An 18,939-nucleotide genomic window follows, 5' to 3' on the forward strand; every position below is an offset into this window, starting at 1 on the left:
TGTGCTCCCGGGCCTGCCCTTTACTTCCCCTCCCCTTCCTCTTTCTCCCTCCCTCCCTCCGTCTCCCTCCCCTTCTCCTGACTCCTCCTCCCTCCCCCTCCCTCCCTCTCCCTGGGGACTGGGTAGCCCATTTGCTGTGTCACCTCACCCTGAAGTCTTCCAGATCAAGTCTCTGATGAATTCAGTGTATCGGTCAGCATTTTAATTCTTTTTTTTTACTAATTTCTTAATCGGTAGATTAAGACCACGTGGGATCCCTGGGCTTCTGAATCAAAATGCCTCTGTCTTGTGTCTAGTCTCCGGCAGACGCAGGCCTCTCCCCGCCGCCCCACAGCTGACTGTCCTCGCAACAGCTGGACACTTCTGCTCTGCAGGGGGGGGGGGGGGGGGCTTTCTTGCCATAGCAGGAAGCTCAGACAGCAGCTCAGCTGTGACCTCAGATGGGTGAGGCGTTACTTCCCTGGATAGCTGCAGCTCTGCCCAGACTGGACCCAAGCTCCCCAGGGCGGCTCAGCCTCCAGGGGCCTCCAGGGGTCCGCTGTGGAGCTGAGCCAAGGGCCAGGGTACTGGGCAGAGGACAGTGACTGCTGGGAGTGAGGGCTAGGGGTCTGGGGCAGCCGGAGGGGCGGCGGGAGCCTTTCTCTCGTGTCTCTTACCACCAGCACCGTCGCGGCTGCGTCCAGGAGTCCACCACTCCCAGCAGCCACTTCTTCTATTCTATTTATTGGGTAGGAAAGAAATTGAGAGGGGAGGGGAGATAGAGAGGGAGACACCTGCAGCCCTGCTTCACTGCTCATGAAGCTTTCTGCCTGCAGGTGGGGACCAGGGGTTCAAACCTGGGTCCTTGGGCACGGTGATGCATAGGTTCAACTAGGTGCACCACCACCTGGCCCTGAACACAGTTTTTTTTTTGTTTGTTTGTTTTTTTAAGGCAAAGGGCTGGGAGGGGGTTAGGCCATTTCATTCCTCAGTTCAGAAGGAGAACGGAGTCGTGTCCCCTGGCAAGGTGGCTCCAAGGACACCGAGACACAGTGGTGGCTGGCCAAGTTCCACCCACAGGGGAAGCAACAGGAAAAGCAAGATTCTCTTCAAGACCGCCACCAGAGCACCTGGACGTCTCCGCAGAGAGACAGGACTTGACTGAAGGAATGCGTCTTTCTTCTGGGCCAAGACTCCCCAAGCTCACCTACTAAACGGAGCCAGCTTCCAACATGAACCAAAGTCATCAGAAAAAAATAATAAAACTGTCCCTACAGCCCCCCTCCACACACACACACAAAAAGACAAAGGAAGAAATCATAATAGCCCCACTAGTGGCGAGCCGCCCAGAGCCTCCACACTCAGCCAGCCAGCCACTACCTAGGCACTTTGACTCCGACGGGCTCGGCACGGCGTGGGCTAGACAGTGACCCCACTCTGCAGCAACAGGCCTGGGCAGGGACGGAGTTTGCCTGTGGTCACATCGTCAGTGGCACAGCCAAGGGCACAGAGCTAATCTCCACAACACTCCCCAGGGCTCGGCTCCACTGCAGAACAGAAAGGAGCCCAGAAAAATAAGCCCAACTGCGGCCCAGGGTTCCAGCAGTGGAAAGGCACTTGGGGTGCACCTGGCTGACTGAACCCCGACATCAAAGCCCAATGCCAGGGCGTTCAAGATGCAAAGCCAAGAAGGGGAGAGGCAGAGAGAGCGTCTGTGGAAGATGACGCGAAGGCCCGGTGGGCGGGTTGGGAGGTTTTACAATGGAGAAGGGCTGGCCTGGGCTCATGGCAAGACACAAAACTCGGGACCCATTCCAAACGTCCACCCGGGCTACATGAAAACGTAGAGTTATAAGAACGACTAGAGGGGACCGACAGGCAGGGCCGCCCGCACCTGGCTGAGCTCACACATTGAAATGCGCGAGGACCCAGGTTCGAGCCCCTGGTCCCCACACCTGCAGGGGGAAAGCTTCACAAGTGGCGGAGCAGGGCTGCGGGTGTCTGTCTCTCTCCCCTCTCCTCTTTCCCCTCTCAGCTTCTCTGTCTCTATCCAATAATAAATACATAATAAAAACTAAAGGCAAAGATCAAATGACAAACCTTGACGTGACAGAGAAAGCGTCCCTGAAGTCCCAAGGAACTTCTAAAGTTGCAAGAAAGCCCAAAGCACGAGGAGCAGGGAGCCCAGGGACTCCATCGGAGGACTCGGCACAGCTCAGCAGCAGAGGGCAGGCCTTGCATGCCAGGCCCCGGTCCAGTCCTGGCAGGCGCCACACCGAGAATCTGTCTGAGAAAAGAGGAAGTCCTATTGACCATCTTTAGAATGACGAGGGGACTGAGTGGCGGTGGAGAGGAGGGAGGGTGGGCAATCTGAGGACCCCTCCCCTCAAGGCTGTGAACGCGAGCACGCTGCTCTCACAAGACTCACGGCTGCCCTCGGAGTACTGCGCAAGGGCGCTCCTTGGACTGTAACACTGAAAATCTCCAAGTCCGGTGTGGAGCTGGGTGTCACCCTTTAAAAAGACCTCTGTACGTGGAAGGACTCCTCAGATATCTCAGATGACAGACAGCATGCAGACAGACACTGTCAAGAAGGAAAGGCCAGCAGCCTCTGTGGGACTATGTGAGAGCTTGGCAGAGCTTAGGGGAGCTCCCCCATCCTTGGATGGAGGTCTGGAAAGACACCCCACTTGTTAGCCTCTCTCCTTATAGAGATGAGCCAAGAGGGAAAGTCTCCCAGACTCAGTTTCCCCTTGTTAGTCTCTCAAGCTCACGGAAAGCCTACAGGCCTCTCACACTTAGTCCCCCTGCTAGCAGCAGGCCAAATGGCTGCCTGCTTGAGGGTTCACTCAAAGTCCACACATCCACCATAACTTCACCTTTTGATCCTATAGAACACTCTATCACACACCCCTGCCAGCGCCAGGCAGTGAGACCCCAAATCCTATTTCCTTGTGCCCTTTGATATCTGTGATTCACATCAAGCTTTGCTTTTCTTCTCTATCTCACCTTACTGGTTTAACCCCTATGCTTCTCTCAAATACCTTTAGATAATTCACTCGCCTGCATCACGGAGACTAACTGTCTTGACCTTTATGTATCGCATCAATTCTTGTCATACCAGCCCCTACCATGGGGGCAAGCTGACCTTTAAGAAACCTGTAATCTCTGACATATGTGAAAAATGTCCTTTGTTTAACTCAGTGTAAAGACCTGTACTCTTCTCCCAATAAACAAATGTTCGTACCAGAATGTTCCCCGACGCCTCTTTCTGAATTCACGCATCCACTAGAGCTGGTGAGGGAGGGTCGGAGGCTCCCCCCCCCCCCACCCCCGTTGGAGCCACTCCACGTGAGCCCCAGCAAGCCTAGACTGTAAGAATGAAGTCTCCCGCCATCCTGGGGCCTGTGAGGTCTGCTGGACACGTGAAGATGAGCTACAGCCAGGCAGCTGGGGTCCAAAGCCATTTCTGCAGACTGTGAGTGCACACAGCTCTTCTTAAAATTGAAGGCGTTTACTCTGGAGATGAAATGGAATTCGACCTCGGCAAGAAATGCACTTATGTGCACAAAGCAGAGAGCAACACAGGGGCTCCAGGTGTGACCTGGGAGTCCGGGCAGGAAGCCTGTCGGAGCCAGTGACCTGGAAAGGCAGTGCGTGCTCATGGGAACATCAGGACAGCTCGTGTCAAGCTTGCAGCAACCTCCTTTGCTAAGCCACTGGACACAGAATCCATGTGGTGCTGTACTCAAGGATCAGATCTACTGGAAAATAAAACTATAGATTAAAAAATGCCAAGAGGGGAGTCAGGCGTAGTGCGGCAGGTTAAGCGCACGTGGCACAAAGCACAAGGACTGGCGTGAGGATCCTGGTTCGAGCCCCCGGCTCCCCACCTGCAGGGGAGTCGCTTCACAGGCGGTGAAGCAGGTCTGCAGGTGTCTGTCTTTCTCTCCCCCTCTCTGTCTGTCCCCTCCTCTCTCCATTTCTCTCTGTCCTATCCAACAACAACGACAACAATAACAACAACAATAAAACAAGGGCAACAAAAGGGAAAATAAATATTTAAAAATTAAAAAAAAAAAGTGAAAAGAGGGAAAAACAGATACATGCACAGGAAGTGTGAGAAGCTACTACAAAGTTCCCAGCAGAATTTGTTTTCTGCGCTGAAAACAGGGCAACAGGGAGACAGCATGATGGTTCTGCAGAGATTCTCCTGCCTGAGGCTCCAAAGTCTCGGGTTCAATCCCTAGCACACCACCAGCCTGAGCTGAGCAGGGCTCTGGAAAGAAAACGAGAGGCAGGGGCCGGGTGGTGGCGCACCTGGTTGAGCGCACATGTTACAGGGCACAAGGACCCAGGTTCAAGCCCCTGGTCCCCACCTGCAGGGGGAAAGCTTCACAAGTGGTGAAGCAGGGCTGCAGGTGTCTCTCTGTCTTCCTCTCTATCATCCCCTTCCCTCTCAATTTCTGGCTGTCTCTATCCAATAAATAAATAAAAGATAATTAAAAAACAAGAGGCAGCAAGAGATAGGAGGGTTTGTGTGTGTGTGTGTGTGTGTGTTTACCGCTTTAATTCCTTAACTGCCGAATTCCGCCCCCTCCCCCATGCCCAGGTATAACTGACAATTTTCTAGGTCTCAACAAAAGACCATCTCGACTAAGGCAACTGAAAAAATAAAGACACAAAACGTCAAGAGAGGTTCTTGTTTTGTTTTCAAACATTTACTGAACAGACACCATTTTTTCCTTTTACACAGCAGTAGTTAGTTTCGAGTTAGCTGAGCTATTAGGACTGCTAACTGCCATGAAATTAAACATGATTCTACGTGTCAAACGCAAATAGAAGTTGTCATGCAGTGTATAAATCACTAGCAGCTCTGGCGCAGCCGGCAGGTCTATGAGTTTATCAACGTGGTGTAAATGTTTGACAAAAGTGCACAACAGATGACGTCACTGGTTTGTTACGAGTCACAGTGAATTCCTAGGACACAGCAGGGCAGTGCTTCTCGGAGGCTGTCGGGCAGGGTCTGAGGGGAGACTGCGGCACGAGGCTGTGAGCTGGTACTGCCCAGGGAGGTGCCTCTGAAGAGACTGGTGGGTGAGGAGAGCAGACGGGCTTTCCACTTGTCTTTTCTCCTCGACTCATTAAGCAACAAAAGAAGCCATGCAGACAGTTTATGACACCTGACAGGAAACCCAGTCCACTCCAGTCCACTCCACCCCACCCGCTCCACCCTGGGGCAAGATGCACCTTCTCGTCTTTGTTTTTCCAAGTAGGGTCGTTCGGCCCGCTCACCCCAAATGAAAACTGTGAATAGTCACTGAGCAACGGCCCCCTGCACCCGCCAAGGACACCCGTACCCACCTATCCGACGCCCCTTCCCCTACACGCACAGAGCACTCCACAAGCCAGGACGAGAGACCACATCTACTTTACAGCTTTCAGAATTACCAAGTCTACCACAAGCAGCAGTGTGGGATTCCCTTCAGAGCCACATGGGGGAGGGTCCTTGGACGTGCCCTCCTCAAACAGCACAGACGCTTCGGCCTGAGGGACCCCAGACCCCAAGGGGCCTCTCTCGCAGACCACTGCCCGAGGATGGTCCTTGTGGGCAGTTCATCTTCAGAGACACTTGTCAGAGAGAGTTGCTACTTTGGGAGCGGCTACCCCAAATCCCACCTCAAGCAGCACTCCCGCTCGCCTCGGTTCCTCACCCAGTTCTGGTTAGGACAGTGGAGTCAGGCCCTCCCAGAAGCCAGTGTATCCACCACCTCTCTTCCTCTGCGGAGTCCCCCCCCCCCCCACACACACACACAAAGGGACTCAAGGTGGCGGGGTTGTGAGCTACCAGAGCAAATCAGAGCAGTTGGCAGGTTTTACAACTGCATTCTGCCAGGACGCACGTGCCCAAAAGGCCCCCTTCTTTAAATCTGGGGGTACGGCTTGGCTTCAATCCCACCAGCTCTACTGAAAGCGTCAAGCCCACCTGCGTTTCTCGGTTGGCCTGTGTCGACCCACCTCGGCTTCCAGTTCAACCAAATGTACGTAACAGTTACAGAGAGAGAGAGAGAGAGAGAGAGAGAGAGAGGGAAATGTGGGCTGAATCTCTAGTGTCATCAAGAAAATTTACAAGCCCAAGTGTTAAGCCTCCCAATAATAAATACAAGGACAAGTGGTGGACATGGAGAGGAAGCTCAGAGTTCTCGGGGAGCTGAGATAGGAAACTAGCGCCTTTCTTACCTGTGCATTTCCTGGGGGGAAAAAGTCTGGCGAGGACTCGGCTTAAGATACTGTAAACTAATTTTACCAATCAAAGCTGGGCGTGTAGCTCACTTAGTTGCTTCAAGAGTGGGTTCAGACAGGTGTTGGCAACGCACACTTGGCATTTATCTCAGCAGACAGTCGGAGCCTTACCGACAGAATGCGCACCCCAGCGCGCTGCAGGGGAACCCGCTCAGCACTCACTTCACAGTTCATTAGCCCGCTGTCTCCACACCATCTCCCACTCGGTCAGACTTCACCAGCAGACTTCCCTCCAGCACTCCAGTTCTCCCTCCTCAAATCACCAAGTGGCCCCAAGTCTCGGTGGAGTGTGGCCATACGCCTGTGGTCCTCACCTGATAAAGAGCAGCAGCTACAAGCACTTGTCCTGGCAGTCGGTGAGGAGCTGCTTGTAAGACATGCAGCGTCACCCTGGTAGTGAGTTTTAGTGTTGGAAGAAGCCACAGAGCGACAGAAGTGACTGCAGAGGAATCGGGCGGCCCCTGCCCAGAGGGTCTGACGAGCTCAGGGGCTGCGTGGGGGCATGCGGGGCCCTCGCCTGGAGCAGGGGTGTTGGGAGCAAGGGACAGGAGTTCCCTGCTTCTCCCTAAGAGGATCGAAACACACACACACACACACACACACACACACACACACACACACACACACACGACCTACCTTGTACAGTTCTCCAGGTAGGACAGCAAATGTAACTAACTCCCTGACAGAAGTTATCCTTAGAGCGAGCATGCCGCGCAGAAGGGAGCCGACTGGCAGACCAAGTGGCTGTGAACTGGCTTGTATTCTTTCTTTTTTTTTTTTTTTGGGGGGGGGGGGTAAGTGCCCCTCCCCATCTTTCAAGGTGCTTCATTCTGTGTGTGTATGGGGGGTGGGGGGTACTGCTGTTCGATTAAGGCCCTGGGTGCTGTGTTTGGCGTGGCCACTGCTTTTCAGCAGCCCAACTGCAAGCCGCCTTTGACACCGCACTAAGCGGGAGGAGTACTGTCCAGGCGTGGAATGCTCGTACCTGGTGGTGTGCGTCGTTGGGACGCTTCCCGGGAAAAGGAATGGCCGTGGTCTCCACCTACAGTTCCACGCACGCTGTGGGTGGGGCTAAGGCTTTCGTTTGGCACTAGAGAGAAAGATGCAGAGAAAGCCAGGCTTACTGTACCACTGTTAACATCAGTAGGAATCTGTGATGCTTAAAAGATAACTACAGAATACCCTCTTCATTTAACGATTCAGGTGTTATTAAAATAAAAAACAAAAACGAGGAATCTGAAACAACCTGTTGGAGTATGTGACATTTTATGGTTTTAAATTCTGGATACTTTTTTCTTTTTCTTCTTTTCCCCCAGAGCCCTGGCTCAGCTCCAACTCATGGTGGCGCTGGGACTGAGCCTGGGACTTTGGGTGCCTCAGGCATCAGCAGCTTTTTGCAGAACCATCACTGCAGGCAGCATCTGCTTCTCCCCAGCCCTGGCTTTAAATTCTTCAGCTCTTAGACAAAAAGCACCTTCCTGCAAATGTGGCTGCCAATCCTTTCCATCACCAGAGGCATTTCATTCCCCAGACCACACTAGTCTCTACTCATCGCAGACGGAAGAAGGACAGTGACAAGAGTTTAAATATCCTGGTTCTTTTTCATCTGCCATAAACTAAAGTTAGGGAGGCACAGACATCGCCCTCTGGGAAAGTCACGTCCACATGTTGAAAAAAGCTCACACAGGAGGGAAGAGTGAAGTGGCCAAAGACAGCGTGGGCTGGACTGTCTCAGAGGCAAGCGCGGCGCTCAGCCTCCCCCCACGTCTGGGGGCTCAGTCAGACTCAGGCTGCTACAGTCTAGCTGCGGCTCTCAGACAGACTGCCCCCCCCTCCCCCCCGGGGACCTGAGAACTGAGGTGCGGAGGCCAGCGCTCCGCGAGCATGCTCTGGGCGCAGACTCTGGCTACGACTCCACGAGCACGTTCTGCAGGTTAAACAGCGGCCCTCGCACCGCTGCCCCAAGTCCTCCTGCCGGGCTGTGTGTGTCACTCACGCGGGTGCGGGCCAGGTGACGGCGCCTACAGGGCTCTGGCGTGTGCAGAAGCCGGGCTAGTCCGCGCCCCTGGGTGTTTCCCCTCAAAACGGCTGCAAGGACGGGCTGACGCCGCAGGCTCAGCAATCACGCTTTTGTAGGCGGTGTTTAAAAACGTTCTCTTCACATCATCAATGTCCCCCGTTACATAAACAGAGATATCTTGTATTCATTCCCGAAGGAGGCAGCAGGGGAGCGACCCGTGTCCGCACGCCTCAGCGGGACACCCCACAGCGCGGCTCTGCGTGACACGCATCTGAGACCCAGCGGCACACGGGGAGGGGGGCAGACACACAACTGGGGGCGGAGGGCGGGGCAGGGGCAGGGGCAGGGGCAGGGGGAGAGGGGACTCACGAACGCATGATTCTGCTGTCTGTGATTAAAGTCCTTTACTGTTTAGCACCACGGTAAACGGTTCTACACAGCCAGCCAGTCAGTCACTCAGTGGAAGCCGACAAACTCCTCGAGAGTCCTGGGGATCTGGTCCTGGTAGTTAATGTCGTTGGCCCGAACCGCTCGGGCAGCCAGGCACTTGAGGCTCATCTTCATCTGGGTCTTGAGCAGGATCTCCGACACGCCGGTGGTGCTCTTGTCCAGCGGCGTCTTGCTCTGCTTGTTGGCCATGTCCGTGTGGGCGCCGGCCTCCACCAGGCTCATGATGATGGAGTGCAGCGTCAGGAAGTCGCTGATGGGCCGGTTGTACTGCACGATGATGTGCAGCGCGCTGTTGCCCTCGTGGTCCACGGCGTTCACCGCGGCGCCGCAGTCCAGCAGCAGCCTGGTGACGGGCGCGTTGGGGAAGCTGCACACGTCGTTGGTGTGGAAGTCGTCCACCGGCGTGTTGGAGTTGACGGCCAGGTGCAGCAGCGTGAAGCCCTCGCGCGTGCGGGGGTCCAGGTGGACCAGGTCGTAGATGTGCCGGTTGATCCTGCACTGGTCCTCCTCGCTGCAGCGCGTCTTGGTGGAGATGCACACCAGGTACAGGAAGGTGTACAGGTTGCACTCGTAGCTGTCCAGGGCGCCGTGGCCGTCGGCGGCCGCGTCGGGGCCGCCCCTGAGCCGCTGCATGCCCTGCTCGATCTCCAGCACGCTGCAGCGCAGGACGCGCTCGATGTCGGGCGCGCGCACCGGCTCGTTGAGGTGGATCATCTGGGAGAAGACCTGGGCGAAGCGGAGCAGGTCCTTGTGGGTGTTGCGGTTGCCCTTCTGCCGCAGGTGCAGGGCGTGCAGCCAGAGCCCGACGCACTGCTCGAACTCCATGTTGTCGGCGTAGACGGCGCCCCGGTAGATGATGGGGTGCGACACGTCGATGTTGTCGGCGCCCAGGATGCGCTCGCGCACGATGAGGCCCTCCATGTGCAGCGCGTCCCTGTCCTGGCGGATGGACTCCAGCTCCTGGGGGCTGCGGCACTCGGTCCTGTCCCCGTAGGCCCGGACGGGCGGCAGCACCTGCTTCTCCAGCACGGCCGCGCCGTCCCGGAAGCGCTCCAGCATGGCCAGGTACAGGTAGTGGTACGTCTTCGCGATGTCGTAGTTCTCGCGGTCGTTGGCGAAGGAGGCGCCCAGCAGCTCCAGGGCCTCGACGCGGCTGGCGCGGTCACAGTCGGCGTGCGAGAGCAGGAGCTCCACCACGTCAGCCTTGCAGCTCTCGGCCGCCACCTTGAGCGGCGTCATGCCGTGGCCGTTGACCACGATGGCGGCGCGCCAGCGGATCAGCTCCCTGACGATGTCCACGTGGCCGGCCTCCGCCGCGAAGTGCAGGGCCGTGGCGCCACAGTGGGCCTTGGCGTTGGGGTCGGCGCGCTGCTCCAGGAGGTAGCGGACCACGTCCGTGTGGCCCTTGTAGGCGGCGATCATCAGGCAGGTGTTGTCGTACTTGTTGGCGATGCTGATGTTGGCATTGTTCTCCACCAGGTACTTCACGATGTCCAGCCGGCCGTCGAAGCAGGCCGCGCGCAGGGGCGTGGAGTTGGTGACCGTGGTGTGGTTCACGTTGGCGCCGTGGCTCACGAGAAGCTTGACCACTTCGAAGTGCCCGGCGCCCGCGGCGCACCACAGAGCCGTGGCGCCGTCAATGACGTACCTGCGGGGAGAGAGCAGCCGTCAGAAACAGGCCCCCCAGAGGACGGACTCTCTGCACAGTGCTCGCGGGGCCTGGGGGTGCAGGGAGTAGGTGGGCTCCTCCCAAACGGCAGCGGCAGTGAGGAGGAGCTGAGCGGGCCCCCGACGCCAGGGCACGACGGCTGCAGACCCCGCTGCCGCCTGCCGCTCCGGCGGGAGCACCGCGAGGCTCCAGGCAGTGCGGGCACCCCCGCTCCCAGGCCCCAGGCCCCAGGCCCCGCACCTCACCTGGTGTGCAGAGCACAGCCCCAAACCCCGCGGGAACTCGGTCAGAAACCGCTAGGAAGCACCCACGGCGACCGTGCCGGGTGGTCCAAGCTCATCGGGGATTCACGCACAAAGAGCCTCAATGCTGCGCTTCTGTTGTGCTGTGTAAAGACTTGTTTATGAGAGAGAGAGAGAGAGAGAGAGAGAGAGAGAGAGAGAGAGGAGAGAAACGGGAAGAGAGAGAACAAGAACCACAGCACCACGCCTGCACATGTGCTGCCAGGGACTGAACTCAGGACCTGCTGCTGGAGAGCCCCGCGCTCTCGTCACTGAGCCCCCGCAGGCAGAAGGCAGGTTTGAGCTGCAGTCACTTGACCCTGCCGCTGGGTGGCACCCACATGTGGAACTGGAGTGGAAAGAAAACAGGTCAGTCAGAAACCTCTGGCAAACGTCCACTGGACGCCAGGCAGTAGCGCACCTGGCTGAGCGCACACGTTCTCTCGTGCAAGGAGCCGAGCTGGAGCCCTGCTCCATCTGCAGGGGGGAGTCACGAGTGGAGAAGCAGGTCTGCAAGTCTTTCTCTCTCCCTACCTTCCCCTCCCCTCTCAGTTTCTCTGTCCTAGAAAACAGAAACAGAAAACAAAACCAGAAGCTGGCCGCCAGGAGCAGTGAATTCCTGGTACAGGCACTGAGCCCAGCAATGACCCTGGCGGCGATTTAAAAAAGAAACTCACACACAGCAAGCGGCCAGGCAGTGGCGCACCTGGTTAAGTGCACATCTGGGCAAGGACCCAGGACCAAGCCCCAGTCCTCACCTGCAGGGTGTAGCTTCGGGAGTGATGATGAAGCAGGGCTACAGACCTCTCTCTCTCTCACTCACTCATTCACTCTCTCTCCGTCTCTCTCCCCCTTCCCTCTAAATTCCTTTCCTATCAAACTAGTTTTTTAAAAAAATTAAATTAAGTAAAATCTCCTTTAAAATTTAAAAAGAGGGGCGTTGGGAGGTAACAACAAGAACAACAAAATGGAGAAAATGACCTCCAGGAGCCGTGGATTCACAGTGCAGGCACTGAGCCCAGCGATAACCCTGGAGGCAAATAAATAAAATACCCAGTTTCAAGTCCTAGCGCAGGCTAAGTCACACCCCAGGAACAGAGAGTGCAGTCCCTAGTATGATGACACGACATCACAGCTTAACCCCAACTAACTCTAGCGTGTCTGCTGCTGACAAAGGCTCTTTATACGATTCCAGCAGCTGCTGCTTCAGTTTCAAATACTGACACGACATTAGAAGCAAAGCCTTCTCTGCAACAGGCCTGGCTGCAGGGGCCCAAGCTCACTGTCTCACTGCGATGCCCTGCAGCTGCATCTGAGGGGCTGGGTGGGTATGGGGGTGGGCGAGAGGTGGGCGCCCACACTCACAGCTGCTCACACAAGCCTTCTTTTCAGTATGTGGAAAAGTCCAGTGTTGCGAAGTCGCTCTGGTTTGTTTCTGAGCACCGCTGGCGCTCACACATGCTCAGTCTCACCGCTCAGACTGAGACAGAGGGAGGGAGAAATGGCCCAGTGCCATAAGATTGACCGCCTCTCAGGAATATCCTGGGGTTTGAACCCAGGCCATACACTCGGCAGGGGAGGCACCCCACCAGGTGGGCCACTGGCCGGTTGGGGTTGGACTTCCAGGGCGGGCCTCTCTGGGCCTTCCTTCCTGCACCATTCCTGACAGACTCATCCCCCCAGGGTGTGAAAGGAAGGAAGAGAAAGCGGGTGACGCACGCAGAGCCACCACGGCAAATGGAGGGGCTGCTGCTCTTTCAGGCACAGGCGCCAGGGACAGCTCAGCGGGCAGGGCGCAAGGGCTCGGCCCCCCCCCCCCCCCCGAACACATGGGGGGCAGTGGAGCAGGGCTGTGGTGTCCAAAAAAGGGGGGACCGTCCTCTGGACACAGAAGAGCAAAAAGCCTGGGCTGGGGGTGAGGGGTGAGGGGTTCTAGCAGAAGTGCCATCATTTTATTAGTGGTACTAAGCCAACTCGCTGTCTGTCTGTCTGTCTGTCTGGGGAGAGGAGCCCTGACTCTTAGCTTAGCACGCGCCACGCACTGACACCGCACAGAAACCCGACGTCCTGTAACGTGCAAGCACAGCAGACAGCAAGACCATCTTCGTGACCTCAGACTGACGATTTCAAAATGAACGAATGCAGAAAACCCTCATTAAATAGAAAAATTTCTGATCATCAAAGATGTTAAGGAGAGAGGGCCAGGCGGTGGCACACCTGTTTGAGTAGACACATTACCATGCTGAAGGACCCAGGTTCAACCCCCGCTCCCCACCTGCAGGGGGCAAGCTTTATTAACGGTGGAACAGGGCTGCAGGGGTCTTCTCTGTCTCTTTTGCCCTATCTCTCTCCTCCCCCTCAATTTCTCTGGCCAGTCAAATAAAACAGAAAGGAAAACATGGCCACCGGGAGAGGTGGATTCACAGTGCAGGCACTGAGTCCCAGCAATAAGCCTGGTGGCAATGAAAAAAGTAAATAAAACCCCACCTGCAGTGGAGACACTTCATGAGTGGTGAGGCAGGGTTGCAGTGTCCCTCTTTGTCCCTCCCCTCTACCTCCCCCTTCTCTCCCTGCAGCCAATCAATAGTTTTAAATAATAAATAAATAAGAGCTGTTGTGGAAAAAGGGGACAGGTATCCCAGCCGCTGGGAGAAGATGCGCAACAGACCAATTTGGTGAATCCAAGCCAAAGGAGGCAGCCGGCCAGAAGGCGGAAATGACTCAACCAGGCGACTGCACACAGGAGAGAACCAAGTGTCCAGTGAACACGAGAACACGAGAACACGCTCACGACGACGTCTCACTGGACACGAGAAAAACAAGGCCGGAGTTACCACACCCCGCACCCCGCCTGAAGAGCTAGCCAAGCCAGCTGACAGGACACCTGCTCTGGGACCCGCAAGGCCGCTCCCCACAGACGGCGCTGAGAGGCGGCCGCAAAGGCCCCGCAGAGGGCACATGGGAATGTCACACATGGAACAGCCAAACTCTCATCAGCGGGACTGCAGAGCAAAGCCTGACGATCCCACGGAGGCCTCTCCTAGACGTCGTGAGCTAGCAGCCAAGCCGGGCCACAGACCCGTGCACGCGGAGTCCCGGTACAGGCGGGGCGGGGCGGGCGGCCATGCACCTGGCGAGCGCACGTCACTGTGCTCAGGGTCCCGGGCTCGGGCTCAGGGGGAGTCTTCCTGAGCAGTGGAGCGCTCGCTCTCCCTCTCTCTCTGTCTCTCTCTCTCTCTCTCTCTTCCCCGTATGTCTCACGTTCTCTCTGTCTCTATCAACAAATGAGAGAAGGGGGAGAGACAAGTGTAGGCAGAATAGTCAAGTCACCGGCTCCGGGAGCGGCTGAGACAGGCAGGGGACCTTCTAGAGCAGTGAGCGCGCTGTGTTGACCTCAAGTGCCCCCACGGACGTGGACCACCTAACTGAGCAAAGCTCGCGTCCTAAGTGTCTGAAGCAGTGTGCGCCTCACCAGACGCATCTTAATTACAGGCCAGTCTGAAATGCGAGGGAGGCACGAGTCCTTTCAAAAGGCCCAAGTAAACCCAGATGTGAACTGGCTCCAGGTGCGGGGCGGCCAGCGTCGAGCAGATGGTGCGGCCCCTTGCGTGTCCCCACACCTCTCCGTGGGGCCGGAGTTCTGTCCATCCTACGGGCCGACGAGAAGGGCCGCATGACAGTAAACACAGCAGTCAGTGTTGCAGACACGCAAACACGCCGCAAACCAGTATTATTCCAACATCTTGTTTCAACTGCAATTTTTCAAACTGATTATTACCCTACTAGGCAGAGGCCGAGCGTGAGGGACCCGGGTCCCCACCGGCAGGGGGAGAGCTTCACAAGCAGTGAAGCAGGGCTGCAGGTCTCTCTCTCTCTCTCTCCCCCCCCCCCCAGTCTCAGTTTCTAGCTGTCTCTATCTAACACGAATCAATAAAAATACGAAAAAAAGAGTTTGCAAATTGGAACCGAGTCTGGAGAGCTGATGGTCTCTCAGTGTCTCCGTCCCGGGGTGCCGCGGGAATCGCAGCGCGCCTTCATTCCCTCAGAGATCCAGACACTCGAATCTGATGGTCGGTCCCGTCTAACGAAATGCACACAAGGTGATGGAAACAGTCCCCGTCAAAGAAGCTCTCTGACCAGAAGACCACGCTCATCTACTTACTGGTTCCGTCTGAAACATGAACACAAAGGTCGGGTACTCGTGAGGAAAGAAGATGCTCTCACGTGAGCGATGATCTTAGCCCAGGTCCCCGCAACGGGCTCTCTGCTCGGGCCGTCCCTCCACTCAAAGCCTGAGTCCAGGTGCCACTTCAAAGTGGGAGCACGCTGGGGAGACAGCACGGTGACCACGGGGGAGCGACCGCACGTCTGAGGCTCTGAGATGCCAGGGAGAGTCGCTGGCACTACCAAATGCCCGAGCCGGTTGCCCTGATTTAAGAGCCCCTGTCAAGAGCACTCAAGAGAAAGCCTCTGAGCTCCCACAAGCCCCTTCCCACAGAGCTCGGGGCTCAGGAGCTCGGAGGCCCCCGGTGCCGGCCCCTCCCCGTCACCTTCCCACCAAGGGCCCACCCGCCTGTGTCAGTTCTGGTCTCCGTGTGCTGAGCCACAGCCACCTCAAAATCTACTGCTGGGGCCGGGGTGGCTCACCTGGCAGGGCGCGCACGGACGGGAGAAGCTTCCCGAGTGGTGACGCAGGGCTGCAGGTGTCTGTGTCTCTCCCTTCCCTCTGGGTTTCTCTGTCCCTATCCGATAGATGAATAAACGCGACAGAGGCTGAGCACCTTCTGTGAAGCTTCCCCCTACAGGGGAGGACAGGGCTTGAACCCAGGCCCTTGCACACAGGGAAAAAAAATTTTTTTAATTCATTTATTTTCCCTTTTGTTGCCCTTGTTTTTTTTACTGTTATTGTAGTTGTTGTTATTGATGTCGTCACTGTTGGACAGGACAGAGAGAAATGGAGAGAGGAGGGGAAGACCAGAGAGGGGGAGAGAAAGACAGACACCCGCAGACCTGCTTCGCCGCCGGTGAAGCGACTCCCCTGCAGGCGGGGAGCCAGGAGTTCGAACCGGGATCCTTACGCCGGTCCTTGTGCTTGGTGCCACAAGCGCTTAACCCGCTGCGCTACCGCCAGACTCCCCTAGGAAAAATAATTTTAAAAAACACACAGCTGAGGGCGACGGTAGATAGCATAACGGTTGTGCAAAGAGATTCTCATGCCTGAGGCACCAAAGTCCCAAGTTCAATCCCCCGCACCACCATAAGCCAGAGCTGAGCAGTGCGCTCATACAAATAAAATAAAATGCAATAAAAAATAAAGATAATAAATAAAAATCATTTAAAATCACAGCTGAAAAGATGAACAAGGGCTCTTGAATTTGCAAGTCAGCTTGGGGCTTCCTCTCAGCGGGCGGCTGTCACCCACGCACGGGCTCTTGTAAAGGCACTCTGCGTTCCTGGGGTAAGCCAAGATTTCCGGCACACGACAGGTGCTGAGGGTTCATTCACCAGGCGACGGCCAGGTGGCAGCTACGCACAAGACCAGATACAAGCCCCGCAGTCCCCACCTGCCCGAGGGAAACTTCACCTTCACCGGCGGTGAAGCAGGGCTGTGGGTGTGTCTCCTCTGTCTCCATCGAAGGGAGCAAAAATTGTTAGTCAGCAAATAGCAGAGCTGGAGTTTCTGTGGCAAGTCACAGGGCGGAGGGCGATGCACCTGGTGGCTGAGCTCACGCACTACGGTGCGCAGAGACTCAGGTTCAAGCCCCAGTCCCACCTGCTAGGGGGGAGCTTTCCGAGTGGTGAAGCAGGTCTGCGGGTGACTCTCCTTGACTCCCCCCTTCCCTCTCAATTTCTGTCTCTAATAAATAACATTAAAAATCCAGGTCTAGGATGACAGAGGACCTAGTGGGGGTTGTACTGTTACGTGGAAAACCGGGAAACGTTATGCGTGTACACACTATTGTATTTACTGTCGAATGTAAAACATTCATCCCCAATAAAGAAACTTAATAGAAAATCCAGGTCTGGAAACACATACACATGCCCGGAAGATGACACACAGGCGACCTGATCCCCGAGATGTGAGTCCCCACCAGGCCAGCCTCCCTCAGAGCCACCTCTGCCCCTGGGTGGGTGATGGCTCGCTGCTCCCGGAGTCTGGGGGGTCAAGTGCAGGAGCTCTCTAGATCCAGCTCCCAGATGCCAACGCCCCTGGGAGTGGCAGCCCCGGCTGCAGCCCCTTCTCCTGCCCTCCGACCACACCGCTGTTCCCCCGTCCTGCAGAGGCCCTGGCGGCCCAAGGGAGGTTCCAGCACAGTCCCCAGCCTCCCCAGCCCGTCGCTCCCCAGCCCTGCACCAACACAGGCCCTTGCTCGCTTGTCACCGCCTCCACCCTCTGGCTCCTGGGGGCCCTCACCCTCCCTGAGGGGCTGGGACAGAGCTTTCCAACCCCTTGAGCGGGGGGAGAGAGAGAGAGAGAGAGAGAGAGGCACCCGCCAGGGCCGTGGGGAAAACGCCCCCCACGCCTAAAACCAAAGGAAAGCAGGTCATTCTCTAAACTGGACGGTGCTGGCCTAGCCTCCGAGAAGCCGCGCGGGTCAGGCGCTGCCGAAAGCCACTCACTCCCGGAGGCTCCCGGCTCGGAGCTCACCTGCCCCAGACAACTTGCTGGGACACCTGGGAGTCCCCGCAGTCCAGAAGGCCAACCCGGGGGCGGTGCCACCATCAGCCGGAGGGGAGTGACCCTTCTCCAGCCCCCCGGGCCGGGCACTCACTGCTGCCCTGGGCTTTCTGAGTGAGGGGTCCCGGGGGAGAGAGGGGTGGGGGCCGCCCGCCAGCAGCCCACACACAAACGGCAGGGGTGCTCCGGGTGCTCCGGGTGCTCCGGGTGCTCGGGGCTCGGGCTGACCCACGTGGCTGGCCACGGCTGGGGGGCCGGAGATGAGCTGGGGGCGGGGGGCGCCCAGGCCCAGGAGCGGGAGCCACGTCCAGAGCGCGCGGCCGGAGACGGACCCTCCCTGCAGTGCCCGCCCCCCACCCCGGCCCTGGAGGACCATCGCGGCCCGCAGCGACCCCGGCAGGGCGACCCCGGCCCCGGAGAGCGACCCCGGCCCGCAGCGACCCCGGCCCGGGAGAGCGACCCCGCCCGGCACGGCGACGGCGACCCCGGCCCGCAGCGACCCCAGCAGGGCGACCCCGGCCCCGGAGAGCGACCCCGGCCCGGGAGAGCGACCCCGCCCGGCACGGCCACCCCAGCCCGGGAGAGCGACCCCGCCCGGCACGGCCACCCCAGCCCGGGAGAGCGACCCCGCCCGGCACGGCGACCCCGACCCCGGACGGCGACCCCGGTCCGCAGCGACCCCGGCCCGGCAGGGCGACCCCGGCCCGGGAGAGCGACCCCGCCCGGCACGGCGACGGTGACCCCGGCCCGGCACGGCGACCCCGGCCCGCAGCGACCCCAGCAGGGCGACCCCGGCCCCGGAGAGCGACCCCGCCCGGCACGGCGACGGCGACCCCGGCCCGCGGCGGCGCGCACCTACCCGTCGAAGCGCACCGTGCCGGTCTGCTGCGTGTGCACGCGGTAATGCTCCAGCAGCAGCCGCACCACCTTGGCGTGGCCGTTGCGGGCGGCGACGATGAGCGGCGTGGAGCGCTGGCCGCCCTGGCGGCTCACGTAGCCCAGCAGGTAGCGCACGTCGCCCTCGGAGCGGTTGAGCAGCAGCGCGGCGAGCGTCAGCACCTTGCCCTCGCTCGCCGCCTTGTGCACGTAGCCCGCCAGCCCCTCCATGGCCGCCCGGCCGCCCCCGCCGCCGCCGCCGCCGCCGCCGGGCCCAGGCTGCCGCCGCGGGGGCCTCGTCCGCACCCCGGCCCGGGCGGCGAGGCGGGCGCTCGGGGGCGCTCAGGGCCGGCGCGGGGGGCCCAGGCCGCGGCCCCGCGCCGAGGGGACCCGCATGACGGCCGCCGCCCGCCGCCCGCCGCCCGCCGCTCGCTCCCCCCCTCCCGCGGGCGACGGCGACGGCGACGGGGCGGCGCGAGGCCAAAAAGCTGCGGCGCGCGATCGGCGGAGGGCGGGGGCGCCGCGGTCCGGCCTGAGGCCTGAGGACGCCGAGGCCGCCGCCGCCCCGGCCTCGAAGCTCCGGCTCGCCGCGTCCGGACGCCCGCAGGCCTCAGCCCCCGGTGCTCGCGAGGGCCGGCCGCCGCCGAGGGCTTCAGCGCTCAGGGCCCGGGGGCCGCGGAGC

At 58.6% G+C, this 18,939-nt stretch overlaps 1 protein-coding gene across 1 annotated transcript; it reads right to left on the reverse strand.

Annotated features, from left to right (window-relative positions):
- Nucleotides 1-7,531: 7,531 nt before the first annotated feature.
- FEM1B (fem-1 homolog B) lies at nucleotides 7,532-18,662 on the reverse strand. Its single transcript, XM_060175641.1, has 2 exons — nucleotides 18,241-18,662; nucleotides 7,532-10,400 (listed from the first exon to the last, which is right to left on the reverse strand). Exons 1-2 carry the CDS (start codon nucleotides 18,486-18,488, stop codon nucleotides 8,759-8,761), a joined length of 1,890 nt encoding a protein of 629 aa, XP_060031624.1. The 5' UTR covers nucleotides 18,489-18,662; the 3' UTR covers nucleotides 7,532-8,758.
- Between the last annotated feature and the right edge of the window lie 277 nt (nucleotides 18,663-18,939).

This window comes from Erinaceus europaeus, chromosome 16 (genome assembly GCF_950295315.1).
Source record: "Erinaceus europaeus chromosome 16, mEriEur2.1, whole genome shotgun sequence".
Taxonomy (NCBI): domain Eukaryota; kingdom Metazoa; phylum Chordata; class Mammalia; order Eulipotyphla; family Erinaceidae; genus Erinaceus; species Erinaceus europaeus.